Below are 18,137 nucleotides of genomic sequence, written 5' to 3'. Positions count from 1 at the left end.
CTTGTGTAACCATTTATCTATGAGCTTGAATGCATAACAAGGAAGTTTTTTCAGGATGTAGCATGTCCCTAGTCTACCTAGTTTGTTGGTCTCTGTAAATGTTGTGTTACATTGCCTTGTTCATCTCCGCTGCATGTGAAACCCTTCAGTATTTTGTAAAAGCATTTTGCTACTGGGACATCCAGCTGCTGCATACAGCCTGGTCACATAAAGCAGTTTGCAGGATTGTTTTCTGCATTTTTTGCATTCGGTGTCCTCAGTTATCAGTTCTGCAATCTAACATTTCTGTCCAAACACAACTTTTAAAGAAACAATGAGGTGAAGAAATATTTCATATGTTTTTTGTTTTTTCAAGTGGTCCTGTCACCTACACACAGTTGATTAAGGCATTGTGTTGGCTGGCCCACTATTCATCCTAGGAACCAGTGACATCACTGAGGCACGAGGCACAAAATGATGTACCTCCATGTCTCTAGTCCCTCAGGAATTTGTCGGCTTCATTCTATGGCCGTTGGCTCATCCCGCAAATTGGTTATTTCTCTGTGTGTAGGTGATGGGCTGACGCTTATAGTACTCACCATTAGTCTGTGTAAGCTGACTCCAAACTTGAGTTAAAGTTTGTCTCTTTATTTTATAAATGTATTATCATGGTGGGGTTGATTCTGAGTTGGGAGTAAAGCAAAAAAAAGAAAGTACAGTAACTTTGGCATGCAGGGTAAATACTGGCTGCTGTTGCATGTAGCCCACAAACACTAAGTAACTTTATTTTTACACCGCAATTTAGATACAAGTTTGGATACACCCCTCTCAACAGTGGTGTCACTGGGGTTGGGGTCACCTAGTGCGCCAAATAGAGTCCCGCATGGCCTCACAATAAGGGGCATGGCCTCGCAGCATACGCCCATTTTTATCACTCAGGGAGCGAACCCAGAACTCCCGCAGAGAGACTCCTCACACTGCTGGCTCTTCCTTAGTGAGTGGGAGCTGGGCGCTGCACAATAACTTCATAGTTGGCATTTTGTTGTCACCACCTCAAATGGTGACACCCAGTGCACCACGCACCCCCCTAGTGAAGCCACTGCCTCTCAAATATAAGTCTCTGCACATTATACATCTGCCCCACCGGCAGTGTAACTTGGTTTTACTTGCTCTCTTTTGGTTTGCTCTCAACTCAGAATCAGCCGGTGTGTGCAGGCCTGTTATTTCTCTACCGGTGCCTTGCACAGTAGTCAGACTCAGATCTCAGGTGGGTGATATTTGCTCTGCACTCAGTTAGGTTACCTAGACTATAGACAATACTTATCACTACCAGATAATTAGTGATGTTATAGCTAGCTTATTTTTTACTGCAAAATGAAAGGTAACAAATCAGTGACAGTGAGGGAGACACACTAGAGGTAACAACTGTAGCTTCATCTTGTCCTGCAGCAATGAATCAGTGAAATGTAGCAATGTCCCATTCTGGGAATTGCGGTGTTTAAAACATTATTTTTGTTCTCACTTCTATGGGATTGCATCTAAAAATACTCCAGATTTTCTTACCCTAATATCCCGCGGTTTGACATCTCGCGTAAGGCTAATGGATCGGCCCGTCTGTCTTTTGGAAAAACATTGAATACGGAGTGGGATGCAGACACATGTGCATGGTCAGAGAAAGCAAGCGCAAAACTAATAAGTATCTTCTCTCCAGCCTGTTAAAACAGACCGACATGGCAGTGGTACAGACAGCGACTATGATAATACACAAAGTACAGACACAGGTGGTGGGTAAGTAGATGCAAATGGCCTATTTTTTGAATGTAGGTAGGGGTGGACGGGTGTGTGTGTTTGGACGGGTGTGTGTGTTTGGACGGGTGTATGTGTGTGTGTATGTTTGGACAGGTGTGTGTGTGTGTGTATGTGTATGGATTGTGTGTGTTAGTGTATTTTCACATCCCCACCTTGTCGAATCCACTGAGAACCCAACTGATTACTTATGAAGCAGTGAGTGAGCAGCAGTCTCTATATTGTATGCCTGTGAGCTGCTTCTTGTGTGCGGTCACCTGCCCCATGCAGGAGACAATCTAATTCTGGACCATATAGTATATACTGCTCACAATTATTCACTATATTTCTTATCTTCATTTATTTTATGGTTACAGGCTGGATGGCAGGAGGTTCCTAGAGTTGTCTCGGGATGAGGATTTCCATGCAGATGCTGAGGACGTAGAGTTGGAGTTGGATCCAGCACTGCCTAGTACAGAGGATGTGATCCTCAGGACGGAACAAGTGACCAAGAACATCCAGGAGCTACTGAGAGCTGCACAGGAGTTTAAACACGACAGGTGAGGGTGACCCATTGTCTCTTCACAGAGGAGGCAGCCATCGTGACCGCAGCAATTCACTAGGAATAGGCCATCACTGAGGTAGACTTTGGATAGTGTCTTGTGAATAAAGTGGAATTAAATGCACTATTATACCTAATACTCAATGCATGAAAACATTACATTATACATATGAAATTAATAGTAGGGTATTGTTTTTTATTGAATAACAATCACTTCTACGGACTATAAATTGGCCTGACCTCTCTGAGTGGGTCATGCTTTGCTGCATGTATAAAGAAAACAAAATAATACTTAACAAAAAAACACTGACAGTTTCCCCAATATTATTATGTGTCAGGGAAAAGCATTACAATGGAGTTCAGCAATGTACCAAACATATTCTATGCAATATTCTTAAGGCCTCCGAAATAGTTGTATGTTCATTTGTGGGGCATAAATATACATATTTTTGTGCTGTACAAGTGTACCAAATGTGTCCATAGATACAGGGCCTCATAGACACAGCCTCGCGGCCCAGATACTGAAGGGGGCGTGGTCAGATATGACCACGCCCTCTCAGTTTTAATTTTTTTGGGTATTTTTCAACATTCTGTGCCTGGCACCGCTCACTGCAAAGAGGTAGACCTGGCCCCCTCTAACTGATCTGGGCCCCTGCGAGGCCCACTCAACAAGCCCATGTAAACAGTAGCCGCCCCCTCTCTGCACCACTGCATAGATTTTGATTGTATCTCTGCTTTGTGTCCTCTTATGCTCGGAGAGGCACAATGGGAGCAGACAGACATTAGTTGAGTATGAGTATAGTTAGGGGCGCGTACATATAACTGTGACCTTATGACTGTTGGACCCATACTCAGATTTGCTTCGTAGGAGGAGTATCCTTAGCAGGTCCTGGAGGCCTGGTGTAAATATACGTGACAATGGCACAAGCAGTACTGTATAGCTACCTCTGATGTGATGCTGCTTGTGTACTGACAACTTCAGCCAATGTATTTAATTAATTACATTTAAAGTGGTGCCAATCTATCTGGATTTGTTTTTGTTATTGCTATTTGAACTACTACCTGAAACAAGATTTTCATTTGGCTTTATAAAGGGGGTCAATAACAGATGTGGGGGTGCTTGTTTCTCATTAAGTTTTTTTTTATGGAAAATGTGACTATATATATATATATATTGTTCATTATATTACATTGTCTAAGAATCACTCTCATGTTGCAAATTTGTGCTATTGCTGGCCGTATGTGTGCTTGATGGATACACTTATATCTCTCTACATTATTTTCTTTTCTCCAGTTTTGTTCCTTGCTCTGAGAAGATTCACTCGGCGGTAACAGAGATGGCGTCACTCTTCCCCAAGGTGACTATTCTTCATTATTGTCTAAGCTATTAGGGTATCCTGTTGTCATTTGGCTGATGTAAAGATAAGGTAATGTAACCTGTTGCTGTAAGTAGGAGAGGGGTGATAGACCTCCTATGCATTTTGGATTGGCCATAAACTGCTTGAAATACTTTTGTGATTTGATTGTCTGACACCGTTTCTCTTTTCCCTTGGTAGAAGCCAGCGCTGGAGACGGTACGCTCCTCGTTGCGTCTGCTTAATGCCAGTGCCTACCGACTGCAGAGCGAGTGCCGTAAAACTGTCCCGCCAGAGCCAGGGGCCACAGTAGACTACCAGCTCCTAACACAGCAGGTCATACAGTGCGCCTACGACATTGCCAAGGCTGCCAAACAGCTGGTCACCATCACCACCCGCGAAAAAAAGCAGTGACACCTGTTATTCTCGGAACCCTGTGTCCTGCGCTAGAGCCGCACAGAGGTCTTCTCTGGAAATGTCACTGCTACCTAGACTACAACAGGACATGGGGAATGCAGCCTTGGATGAACCTGAGGCTTCTACACTCCTAGCCATTAATAAGACACACTATTCCAGCAGCAGTCCTACAAATGCCCTGCCGTACATTCATTGTAAAATTCTAAAAGCTTATACATTTCCAGAACACTGCACATATGTATGTATGTATGTGTGCATAAAGAGCATAGTTATCTACTTGTGCCTATAAAAAGCTTCTGGATCTAGGAATTGTCCTGTGATAGAGGGTCAGTCACTCCTCGTGTCATTTGAGAGTAGCCAGTAGGGGCCACTCGTAGTTTAAACTCAGCCAAAAGCCTCTTAGCTGCTTTATGTTTACATTCAGGATCTAGTGACGTAATCATTGGGTCATCAAGCACAATGATATTATGGTCCACAGGCAGTAAGGGACATGTATGAAATCCTTTTAGCCCAAAGTAGTTGGACATTTTGTTAAATGCAAATCTCATTCATCATTGTTTAATTGAGGTGTGGCGTGAATTGTACATATTCTCCCTTTCTGCAAGAAAAACAACCCTCAACTCAACCTGATACTGCACCATTGAAAGAAGTGCCCCAAATGTGATCTGATCTCTGTAGGGGAGGGGGACACAGCATATCTGTGATTTGTGATGTATCGGAATTGAACATATTCAAATATAGAAGGATGTTGAAATAAGGCTTTTAAACATGGTAAGTAAGCTACTTAATGAGACCTTAATTCATCTTTCTTGCTGCGGACTCTGCTCTGGAGGTTAATGAGTGACTGACAGACAGGAGCACAATGAGTATACCAGACTGCCTAATCCATCCAAGCTAGACCCCCATGCCCCCTCTGTCCTTACAATTGCAGCACAGGTTATATTCACAAAATGTAGCCGGCTTCAAGCGATAGGGAAAGCACAGGACAAAACTACTTTATCTAACTTTTGTTGGGGGATTTACTTGTTGCCAGTTTAGGAAAGACCTTAATCAGCTGATTTCCCTGTAATGCATTGCACTGTGTATTAAAAGGTTATTGTGAATAATTAAAAGGAGGCCAACACTATACTTACACTGGAAACTGTGTATATATATACATATATATATATATATATATAATATATTATAAACATCTCTTTTTGTTATTGGGGTGGTAAGGCCATAAATGTAGAAGATTGTTTGAGTATTTAGTGTAAAACCACTTTAAGCTTATTATAATTAGAGCAACCTGTAGCTTGTTGTTGTACTACAGTTCCTAGCATGCTTTGCATATCTCCTAGCTGAGCATGCTGGGAAATGTACCTCTCAAGTGGCAAGCTGGAAATCAACAGGTTGGCCTGGACTGTTCCAAGAGGAGGTAGCACAGCGCACAGCCTGCAATAGCCAGATTAGTAGGGAGTTTCTCCTTCGTGACTGTATATAGGATATATGACATTACTGTCCTGTTTGTGGAATAGAAGTCACAAGCATCTGGTCTTGTCGATCTACTGATCTTTGCACTGATTTTTTCTTTCTTCATTTCCCCACCCCGCTGCCATCCCTCAGCATTGCATCATTTCACACATTTAATTCTGGTAACGTGTTCTGCTATCAGAATGACCAATGTAACATTTAAACCACTCAGTTTGAAAGGGTTTTCCATAATGTGACAACAAGGAGGTAAATTGGTTACTGAATACAAACTAGATCCCTGGGAGCATCTACAGATTTCATAGACAATAGTGAAGACATTTGGGCACTGGCATGCTAACCCCAGCTCTGCAACTGCTGGAGCCGTATGGTGCTCAGCCCAGCGTATAAGTATGACTTTGTGCAACACAAGCCTATCATCAAAATGTTTGGCAGTGCCTGCAGAGGAACACACCTGTACCTCTCCAAAGCTATTACCCTGGCCGCCTACACATTGAGAAGAGCCGGTTTTCATCATTTTACCCCTTTTTTTCATGTTGCCGCTGGCTCTACCTCTTACTTGGAAACTTGCCTGCCTTTAACCTCCATGTAGTGATTTTTTTTTTCCTTCCTCTCTTTTTTACATTTTGATGCTTAAAATGCCATACTCTGCTTCTACTGTTGTCTGTGAGAGCTGGTGCTGGGTGTTCTATGTAAAAAGATGCATAATGTACATTTGTATCAAATAAAACAACTAACACTTCTTTGCCTTTTGTCTCAGTTATTTAAAGGGAAACTATAGCACACAGTGGAGGCAGCCATTTTGTGGGCATTAGAATGCAGCCTATCATTTCACTAGGGAATAGCTATATATATTTGGCACCTCATGATGAGTATTCACGGAGTACATCCCACTCCATCAAAAGGAAACTTTGTTTTTCTTTGTTAATTCATTAATATCGGTACAGTATACAATACTGCTTCATGCTTATGTGGGTGAGGGGTGCTTTTTAAAGAAAATTGGCCAGTAAATTAAATGGATATTTACTTCTGAAATTAGAAATAAATATAATTAATAATTGAATCTCTGTTGAAATTAAAATCATCACCATTTGTTGAGCCATACTTGGTTCTAATGACAGAAAACTGAGCCATGCACTACCAGCCAGGTAGAACAACTCCACTCTAATATTTTTATTTTAATTTAAGCAAGTTCAGTGAATAACCTGCAATTATACAAAGGTAAGTGGTAAACTGCTCGAGATTTAAAAAAAAAAAAAAAAAAATAGGTTAGCAAAAACTAAAAAATGTACATATTATACCCCTTTTACACCAAAATCCCGGGTCCGACCCTGGAATTTGAACACTGGTCAATCCCGGGTCGAACTCGGCTTCAGACCCCGTTTACACTGCAACTTGACCCGGGTTATTCCCGGGTTTGCCCCGTTCACACTGAACCCGGGTAATCCCTGGTTTTCTCTATAGAAGTCATTAAAAATGGTCTGTTTTAAGGTCTGACAAAGATGGTCACAAAAGGCAACAAAAGAGAGGGGTGGGGACTGTTTCCAGCATTGCTACAGGTTGCTGTTCTGGCTGTGGCAGGCTGTGTATCAGCCTGCATTTGTGGCTGCTGGTCAGGCTGTGGTGCAGGCTGTGGCAGGCTGTGTATCAGCCTGCGTTTGTGGCTGCTGGTCAGGCTGTGGTGCAGGCTGCAGTTCTGGCTATGGCAGGCTGTGTGCCTGCCTGCGTTTGTGGCTGCTGGTCAGGCTGCTGTAGTGCAGGAGGTTAGGCAGGCAAGCGATGGCTTCATGTGCATCTCTCTGCAAGGCACTGACAAATTACATCATCTGCCAGTGCCGCAAAAGCTCCAATCAGCATCTTTCAGAGCTAGCCGGGTCAAATAAGCAGGGTAGCACCTGTTCACACTGCTGCATGACACGGGAACAACCTGTGTTCAACCCTGCTCTCAACCCGAGTAAGATTCCCGGGTAAATCAACCCGGGAAATTTTTCTGGGAGCCGTTCACACAGAGCATTGACCCGGGTCGACCCGGCAATAACCCGGGTTATTCGGTTGGTGTAAAAGGGGTATTAGTGTTATACAAAAAAAAATTGCTCATTTTCTGGAAACATGTAATGGGTTAAGAACTTACAGCTGTTCTGCAGTAATGGAATTAAATGAAGCCTTGAAAGTTGATGCAAACAATTCCTACAGGTGTCCCCATCTTGTGTGTAAAAAATAGTGTTAGTACAGACTGTTATTACACCCTCTGAAGCATTACTTAGGGGCATATTAAATTGGGCACGAGGTTTAGCAAGGCTAAATCCTCACGCCCAATTTCGGAATCCCCCGGGTATGCGCGCTCCCAATACTCTCGGGATTCAATTTAAAAATTAGTGGATGCAGGGCTTTCATCATTGAAAACCTCGCGCCGCGTAAAATGAATTAAAACAAAACAATAAACACTTACCTGCACGGGGTTCTCCACTGGAGAGGGGGCTGCTGGGAGTCCTGGGGAATGGTGGGAGGTGCAAGGGCTGCTGGGAGATGTAGTTCTCCCAGCGCCCATTCCGGGGGGAAAACAGTGAGACTGGGGGGGGGAGGCACACTGACACCGGGACACACACACTTACATACAGCACACACACTGACATACTGCTGCTGCAGAAGACCCGGCTTCCAACGCTGGATGAAGAAGATGATGCAGAAGACAGCGCTGCAGAAGGTAAGTAATTAAGGACTAATTAAGCTAATTGGATACTTCCAATTGCTTAATTAGTCCTCAGGGGTGGTGCCGCCGGGGTGTCAGAGCAAGTCCCGGTGATTTCTCCTAAAATCAATGATTTTATGAAAAATCATGCTTGCTCAGGAGGTGCGTAAATAAAAACATCCCGGCGCGTGTTTAAAAACAAAACACGCACCTAATACAATAGCAAAAAAAACCTGCACCTGCAGGAAAAACCTCGCAGGTGCGGGTTTTTTGCTATTCTCGCAGCCTATTGAATATGCCTCTTAGACAATACTGCACTGAGGAAGAAGCACAGTATATGGCTACCATAATGGCAAGAGAAAAGCAATTCGCAAAGGAAGACAGACCATTATAACCCTTAAAAGTGTAAGTACTGTATTTCCTTTAGAGAAATTGCAAAGAAAGCCAAGGTGCCGATGTGTACATCCCACTCCATTAAAAGGAAACTTGTAAACTGGAATAAATTCTTCCAGAGGTCTGGTAGACCCAAAGCCACAACAAAATCTGAAAACAAGTTTGTCAACAGATTGCATGATAAGTGGCTCACAGGACAACAGCTTCCAGCTTAGCTTAACACTGCTTAAAATAAGCAACCGTCAGTTTCAGCTGTGAACAGAACACGTCGCGCTGCAGGCTTGATAGGTCGAGTGGTAATAAGAATGCCGAGTTGCCTGAGACATGAAGCACCACCAGTGGACTACTGAAGACTGTAAAGACGCCGTATGAACTGATTAATCAAAATTTTAAATCTTTAATTTATGGCGCATTGATTTTGTATACCATCAAATAGGTGAAAGGAAGGTTCCTCCAGTGTGTGACACCAACTGTCTAACATAGAAGGGGAAGTGTAATGGTCTGGGGCTCTGTTGGTCAATCCCGAATTGGTAACTTGCACAGTGACTGGCATTTTGTAGCGCCATGCAATACCATCTGGTCTATGTCTAGTTGGTCAAGGGTTCATCCTATAACAAAATAATGACCCAAAACATAACTAATATATGTCTGAACTACCTTAGAAGAAAAGAACAAGATAGTAGACTTCAAATCATGGAGTGGCCAGCACAATCTCCAGACTTAAACACCACAGAGTTGGTTTGGGATGATCTGGAAAGAAAGGTGAAAACAAAGCAGCACATTTGTGATTTGTGGGAACTCTGTAACAGTGTTGGGAAGAATATACCGAACAACATTTGATTTTCATTGCCAAGTACACAACATAGGTTATATCTGGTGTCTAGTATAAAATACTGAGCCCAGCGTAGCTGAGGGTCTCTATAACTAAATCTGAGGTGGTAATGACCCCCACTCCTTATAAAATATTGTGCACCTAGTAATTACATGTGCAGGGCATTTATTTTCCATCACCTCTCCTTCACTCAGTACTGCACAAGCAGTCAACTACAGAAAACTATTTCAGTCAGCATGTCATTCATATACATTTTAAAAAACACCTCCACAGAATTGTGGTCATCCACAAGGAAAAAAAGATCCCCCATAATGGTGCTAATTAAATGCTCAAATCACTTCTTAAAAATGATGTTAAATTCTATTCCAAGGTTCTAGCTAACTACATTAAACAAGTCCTACCCACTCTGATACATGGTGATTAGGTGGCATTTGTCTGGTCGGCATAATGAGATGCACAATTGACTTGATTCAAATTCTTGAACATCCTCTCGCTTGATGCCAAGAAAGCTTTTGATAGTATTTCTTTGTCATTTATGATTCAGACATTAGAGACTCATAGGCATAAGAGTGCTATACAACTCCCCAAAAGCCAAAATTCTAATAAATTGTTCCCTTCAAAATTAGTCAACATTCACATTGGTAGATGGCAAGACTGTCCTCTATCCCCCATAATATTTGCTTTGGTGATTTACTGTCTGGCAACCACAATTTAAGCATTGCTGGAGTTAAAGAGGTGATTCCAACTATACCTTTTTGAGGATGACCTAAATCCTACCCTTACCAAGCTGCAAATAACCGTGCCCACTTTTTACAAACATATTGAAGATTATGGATATAGGGGGAAAAAAAAAATCTGCAAGTCAGAAGCGCTGATGCTCCATGTCCCTCCTTAGTCCATTAATTTTAAATGACAACATCTTATATATAAAATTCATTGGTCTGTTTGTTTGTCCGGTTATGCATTCGGACACCCCTGCACCGATTGGGATGAAACCAATGCGAGGTGGTCCAGTTGGATCCTGGCCAGGTTTTCGAGGGGTTAGGCTCCCGGTTGGTCCTGTTGGTGTACGCTGGGCAGAACTTTGACCTGGGGAGCCTGTTCAGATCCTTCCACTGGATGGATTTGGACGAAAAACTTCACAGAAGGGTAACATTAGATCCCAGAAGACATACTAGGGGGTTGAGGTCCCGGATGGACCTCCCATTGGTTTACGTTGGGCAGAACTTTGACCCAGGGAGCCTGTTCTGGGCCTTCCATTGGATGGATTTGGATTAAAACTTCACAGAGGGGTAGCAATTGGTCTGGGATGCCTAACTGAATAACTTGAAGTCGGGCTATGCGCTATGGGTCTCGCACCAAAGGGGGCGTGCTGTCAATGGTGAGTGACAGCACGCCCCCTTTGGTGGGCGTGCCTGGGGCGTTGCTGCCCAGACGGAGGCGTTCCCATTTTTAGGTAAGAGGGCCCTGATTCAGAGCGAGCACTCTGGTCAGAGCGTCCGGCTCTGAATCAGGCCCTCTGTACTGGGAATGTTTCCCACCACTGCTGAGCAGTATAACAAAACACATTTTACTCCTGGAAGCTATTTGTAATATTTTAGCTGGTAAGGATCATAACCCTCAAAATCATAATTCTTCCTAAACTATTGTATTATTTCCAAAAGTTGTCCGGCACTCAATATTTTTGAGAAGTGCAAAAATAATTCTCCAAATTGGTATGGAATGGGATTCAGCCTAGAATCAGACAATCCACTTCCCAGGAGATGAATCCAGGTGGAAGCCAGATGGTTTGTTACCATACAGCTCTATTATTGATCTATTAACACAGATTCCAGTGGCTTTTCCTCAAAGCACAATTTCATGGGTCGCTATGGAAACTAAGGGATAAATTTACTAAAGCGTCTAAAACAGACAAGTGGAGGTGTTGTCCATAGCAACCAATCAAATTATGTCTAATCAATTTCTACAGCCATGGCCAAAAGTTTTGAGAATGACACAAGTATTGGTTTTCACAAAGTTTGCTGCTTCAGTGTTTTTAGACCTTTTTGTTAGATGTTACTATGGTATGAAATGCTTGTAATAAGTGTCAAATGGATCTATTTATTGAGCAGTGTTAGGAGACAGAGTGGAAAGTGATAAGAAAGTGATAAGGTGCCAGCCAATCAGCTCCCAACTGCCATCTCACAGGCTGTGTTTAAAAAATAACAGTTGGGAGCTGATTGGCTGTCACCTTATCACTTTACACTCTGTCTCCTCACTGTTAAGTAAATAGACCCCAAAGGCTTTTATTGACAATTAAATTTAGTTTATTTAAAGAGTCAATATTTGCAGGTTTGACCCTTCTTTTTCAAGACCTCTGCAATTCGCCCTGGCATGCTGTCAATCAACATCTGGGCCACATACTGACGGCCGCCCATTCTTGCCCAATGCTTGAAGTTTGTCACAATATGTTGGTTTTTGTTTGACCACCCGCCTCTTGAGGATTGACCACAAGTTCTCAATGGGATTAAGGTCTGGGGAGTTTCCTGGCCATGGACCCAAAATTTAGATATTTTGTTCCCCGAGCAACTTAGTTATCACTTTTGCCTTATGGCAAGGTGCCACATCATGCTGGAAAAGGCATTGGTCATCACCAAATTGTTCGTGGATGGTTTTGAGAATTTGCTCTTGGAGGATGTTTTGGTACCATTCTTTATTCATGGCTGTGTTCTTAGGCAAAATTGTGAGTGTTCCCACTCCCTTGGCTGAGAAGCAACCCCACACATGAATGCTCTCAGGATGCTTTACTGTTGGCATGACACAGGACAAAGACTTTTGGAGGATGGCCTGGTGTCAAGAAGGGCAGCAAAGAAGACACTTTTCTCCAGGAAAAACATCAGGGACAGACTGATATTCTGCAAAAGATAGAGGGATTAGACTGCTGAGGACTGGAGTAAAGTTATTTTCTCTGATGAAACCCCTTTCAGATTATTTGGGGCATCTGGAAAAACCCTGGTCTGGAGAAAGAAAGGAGAGCGCTACCATCAGTCCTGGACTCTACTGCAAACATGATTCTGACATCGACCCTTCACCTCCACCAAGAGGATTCCTGACAAGAGATGAGGTACAGAACATCCTTTTCCTCGGAATGGGTATGCGGTTCGATTCCCATCAGCGGCAGGCTGACATCAGCAGAGTTCCGAGCAGCGGAAGCCCGACAGCGCTGGAAATCCCGATCGTGGATAGGTGAGTATCTACTAACCTAACCCCTCTAACCCTAACCCTCCTTAGGGGTGCCTAACCCTAACCACCCCCTTCCCCGCTGCCTAAATCTAAGTCCCCCCCAGGAGCCCTAAACCTAACCCTCCCCCCCGCGGCTGTCCGCTCACGGCGCCCGGCATCACTACGATCGGGGTGCTGGTCTCCCGGCGTCGGGCAAAAGCGGGCGTCTACATCTAGACGCCCAGCATTTCACCCTTGCCGGGATATGACAGTCGGGAAGCCGGCTGCCGGTATTTAGGCAGTCGGCTTCCCGATTGCTTCCCTTTTCCTCATTAGCAAGCCATTTTGCAAAATGAAGGCATTCCACCAACGTTGGGGGGGGGGGGGGGGGGGGGGTGTAAGAGTCCAGGATCTCTGGCGGCTGATGGAGATTTCCGGGCCTCTTTGTAGTAACTGCAGCAGCTGGCTTGCTTGACCCTATGGGTCACTTAGCCGGCCGATGTTATTGCAGATTATCCTTGAGCGCAGCTAGGATAAGTAATGCATATACTCAGCAGGCCTATTTGTAGTAGCATAGGCCCAATGTGTGTAGTTATTGCATTATATTTATCTTTTCTCCATACATATATGCATGTGCATCAATACACGCACAATATATTCTTGTTGCTTTCCATATGTTGATACTGGGTTTCAATTTAAAACAAAATTGAAAGGAGAAATGAATAATTACAAAGAATGGTCCTAAATGGATTGTTACATAGAGTCGGGCGTATCCATAATGGGTGCAGGGTGTGCGGGTCCAGGGGCGCTCACACCGCAACCATAATTAATTATACTTCCTGAAGTGCTGCTCCGCAGTGCCGGACCGGCATTGTAGAGCAACAAATACTCACTGGTGGCCAGTGATCTGCGCATGCACAGAAAAGATGTCCCCGGGAAAGTAGGCTCTGGCACCATTTTCCCGGAGACCCGCGCATGCGCTGTAGATTCTGGCATGAAACCAGAGTCTACAGCTGTCAGTGCTGCTGAACTTCTGTCATATAGGAGGGGGCCCAAACAGAGGCTGCACACGGGCCCCCTCCTCTTAAAACGCCCCTGCATAGAGTAACACAAGGTTTAATGGACAAAGGTAAAGGTGATTCCCCTCCTTTTTGTTGGCCCTAAGCGCCTGATGCAGAGCTGCTCACAAGTCACCCATAATTACTCCTGCATTGTGTGCATGGAAATAAATGCATATATGTGGCCATAAGCAGAACTGTATGTGTCACCCCCTATCTGTATGTTTAGTTTGATAGTCATCATCCGTGTACACTTTCACCATCTGGAAACAGGCCTATATATGCTTACCCACAGTTGCAGCAATGTATCTTAAGGGGCACATCCACTAACAGACCAAAAAACGACTGTACGATTACAATGTCGTAATCATGCAGTCTGTGCTGTGCCTACACTGAACGATCAGTCGTTTAGTGTAGGCACCCTCCATCATCTGTGAACATGCCCATTAGTTGGGTATTACCTACGTGAGAACAACCCATCTTCTGAGGTAAGTGGAAATGCAACTAAAATGTATCATCTGTACTTACAGATGTCCAGTTCAGGTGGTAGCTGAAATCCCAACACCAGTCAGAATCCAGGTGTCGGCATCCCGATGGCAAGTAGTGGGGTTAGGGTAGGGGTAGAATACTTACCGACAGGTGTCTGTATCATAACACTGTTGGGTTGGGATTCTGACTGCTGAGATCCCGTACCCAACCCGTCCAGTTCCCCAGCAAGCATAGTGTGAAAACATTCTCTGCAAACAAGCATACATTCACCTCTGCATCAGACTCTCAGTATGAACTATATTCAACTACTCTTTTCTCCCAACTCTGTTGGTAGATATAATGGTGGCGTGTGGGCAGGGCCGGCCCTAGCCCAAAATTTTTGGTGAGCGAGTATATTTTTTGGCACCCCCCTATGCAGTGCCCCTTATATAGTGCCAATAGTGGTACCCTTTATGCAATGCCCTTTAAACAGTGGCCCCAGTTGTCGTCTCCCCCCCCATGCAGTACCCCCAATATTGCCCTTTATACAGTACCCCAGTAGTGGTCCCCCCCCTTGTAGCACCCCTTGTAGTAGTCCCCTCAGTGGAGTTTCCCCCCTATGCAGTGCCCCCAGTAGTAGTCCCCCCCTTGTAGTGCAGCCAGTAGTAATCCCCCCCGCAGTAGAGACTTAATTATTAAAAAAAAAAAAAAAAAGAACATAAACCGCCTTATGACACTGAAATAAATGTGTTTACAACTTGAAGCAATGACTCCCTGAGAGAGTTGGAGCAGTGCCCTCCTGTGGTTCTTTTCTTAACAAAGGCCGCACAATTACACTTTGTGCATATTTGCAGACGTCCACCATCTCAAGTTCTCTGTCGCTGTTTAACCAGACCTATAGAGTCCTTTCAGTCACCATACTTACCTCTAACTACCTTCCCCCTCATCGTCATTATGAGCAAGTCAAATACTACCACCAGAAAACGTGTGGGTGGTGACATCTCTCAACACTTTCCTAAAGGTGACAAGTCATCGGCGGCTGTCGACCCTCCGTCCCCCAGTCCTCCCCATACAGAGGGAGAGGACACACCCTCTTCAGCTCTATCCACAAAAGAAGACATAATGGCTCTGCGATCCCTTATTACTGACTTCAAAGAATCTCTTGAGTCTAAGTTGGATAAGGCAGTTTCCTCGATCAAATCAGACCTATCCTCACTTTCTACAAGAACTTCTAAATTAGAATCATGCCAAGACACCCTTCAAAAATTCCAAAATGAGACTCATAGGGACATCGATCACATTATCCAGGATCTTGCTGATCTTCGTACCAAGAATGAGGATTTGGAGAATCGAGAAAGACGAAACAACCTCCGCATACGAAATATCCCAGAATCGGTCTCTCCGGATAACTTAGAGACTTATCTCCATAGCATGTTCTCCACCATTCTCCCTGACTTATCCTCCCATCCGTTGCCCCTTGAAAGAGCCCATCGAGCCCTGAGACCTAAACCAAGAGAAGGTGAACCCCCAAGAGATGTCGTCATACGCTTCCTAAGTTTTAAGGACAAAGAAAAAGTCTTGGCCCCTACACGTGGAAAACCCCATATGCTCTACGACAACATCAAATTACAATTCTTCCAAGATCTGGCCCCCATTACAATTTTGAAACGCAGAGAACTTCAAGATTTAACAAGAGCACTAAGAGCACGGGGCATCCGTTATCGTTGGGGTTTCCCCTTCAAACTAATGGTTGACATCAACAGCAAAACGATTATCATCAGAACCCCTAAAGAAGGCAAAGACTTTCTTTCCCATTTGGAAGACTCCGGCCCCTCTCCAACTGCTTCAGAGGACATATAATATGACCACAGTTACATGTTGTTTTTTATTCCCACTTGGGTTCACTCGCTATACCTGAATACGCTTCCGAGAAACATACTACTATTGGGCGGAGACTACCATCCCCCGCCATGGGATCCTAATTTTGGTCCTGAATCTCTACACAGACAGTCATTTCGTATCCTTTTTTCTAATCATAATACTATGTATTAAGATGTATGTAGTTTTTACCTGCTCTATTGATTCATAGTAGAATTCTTTTGCTATATATCAACGTTGTCTCTTAGTAAGTCCATCACTCCATCGGAGCTACAGGTATGCTCTGTTCATTAGGACTTCGCATGTGGGTCCCACACGACCAATATTATTCTATTCTTTCATTGTTTCTAAGAATATCTGATAAACATATTTGAAATGTTTATGTATGTTTTATATATAGTTATAATTGATGTTATATTTAATAAGTATACCCTTATCTGGGCTCTTCTATATGTTTTCTCTCCCCTCCCCTCTGACATTCCACATTGACATCTCTTCAGACGTCCCTAGGTCTTCATCTACCTTTACTACACAACCACAATTGGGGGGCCAAAGCTCTCTGACACCCTCATCTCTCTCCTCTATTTTCAGCATTCTCCAGTACATACAGTTACTTGTTTTCTAATATATTTTAATTAAGTTACCTAAAGGTAGTTCGGATTCCCTTCCCTACTACCTTCCTGGACTACCTAGTCCCGTGTGTGTTTTCCCCTGCTGGACACGGGGAACTCCCGCCCGGTTCTCTCGCCCTTATCTTCCACATTTCTAATTTCTAACCATACCTCACTTATTTTTTTTTTTTTTCTCTTTCTATCTCTCAACGAACCAGGAATCTCTCACCTACATTATCCACATTGAGTATCACGCTCTACCCAAATGTCGCTAACTTTTGCCTCCCTTAATTCCAAGGGCTTAAACACCCCTCAGAAGCGCTCATCGCTCTTCCGAACTATCCGAGATCTCAAGGCAGGGATTATTCTAATCCAGGAAACCCACTTCAAAGCGCAGTCACATCCCTCTCTGCATACTAAAAGTTTCCCCACCGCGTACTATTCTTCTAGTCGGTCTAAACACAATGGAGTAGCGATACTGATCAATAGTAAAATCCCTTTCTCTTTACACACAGTACATACAGACTCAGACGGGAGATATATTATCTTGACAGGCAAATTAGGCAGTTTAGAATGCACGATTGTTAATATATATGCTCCCAATTCAGATCAATCATCATTCTTCAAATCTGTTTTCTCTAAAATAAACAAATACAGGATAGGTAGCCTCATTGTCGGAGGAGACTTCAACGCAGTCCTTAACCACGAGCTTGATAAAGGTCCTACCCCTACCAGAACACGACCCTGTCCGGCAACTCGCTCTCTAAATAATCACCTCAGTGAATCGGGTCTATTTGATACATGGAGGGCCCTTAATCCCTCATCTAAGGATTTTACTTTCTTCTCGATACCCCATCAGTCCTACTCGAGAATAGACCTTATTTTTTGTAGTACGTCAGCCAGTGAACATCTTGTTGACTCCTCTATTGTGTCTAATGCTTGGTCAGACCACTCCATCGTCACGGCGTCCTTCGATTTTTTTGATGTTCCACCCTCGCGACCCCCGTGGCGTTTGAATGAGACTCTGCTTACCATTCCGAAATTTCAGGAAAGGGTGAAGTCCGCTCTTGAGGACTATTTTTCCTTAAATAACGACCCTACTTGCACCCCTTTGGTGTGGGAAGCACATAAAGCTGTTATCCGTGGGCACATAATTAATTATGCTTCTTTTAGAAATAAGGAGCGTAGGTCCCAAATTAAATTCCTGACCGGAGAGGTTCAACGCCTTGAAACCGCCCATAAACGTACTCCCTCTAATTCACTATACGCCCAACTGACCTCCTCCAGGAATGCTCTCAATGCCCTTAATGCTGAAAAGACTGAACAGGCCCTACGTTGGCTCAACCAAAAATTTTACGAAAAGAGCAATAAAGCTGATTCCCTACTGGCCAACAGATTGAAGGCTCGCAAAGCCAGGACTGCTATCCCAGCATTAAACG

At 43.8% G+C, this 18,137-nt stretch overlaps 1 protein-coding gene across 6 annotated transcripts in view; it reads left to right on the top strand.

Moving 5' to 3' along the window:
* The window catches only part of GIT1 (GIT ArfGAP 1), a 140,594-nt gene extending 134,284 nt beyond the window's left edge, over nt 1-6,310 (top strand). For all 6 annotated transcript variants that reach the window (XM_088477766.1, XM_088477763.1, XM_088477765.1 and 3 more), the window contains 4 exons: nt 1,691-1,767; nt 2,142-2,324; nt 3,621-3,684; nt 3,883-6,310. In XM_088477766.1, the coding sequence (XP_088333892.1) occupies nt 1,691-1,767; nt 2,142-2,324; nt 3,621-3,684; nt 3,883-4,095 (537 nt within the window). In that variant the 3' untranslated portion in view covers nt 4,096-6,310. The remainder of the gene's footprint in view (nt 1-1,690; nt 1,768-2,141; nt 2,325-3,620; nt 3,685-3,882) is intronic.
* Nucleotides 6,311-18,137: the final 11,827 nt, after the last annotated feature.

This window comes from Taudactylus pleione, unplaced genomic scaffold (assembly GCF_031769625.1).
Source record: "Taudactylus pleione unplaced genomic scaffold, aTauple2 ptg000203l, whole genome shotgun sequence".
Lineage (NCBI taxonomy): Eukaryota > Metazoa > Chordata > Amphibia > Anura > Myobatrachidae > Taudactylus > Taudactylus pleione.
The sequence above is the reverse complement of the archived record's forward strand: the minus strand, read 5'-3'. Positions and strand labels throughout refer to the sequence as shown.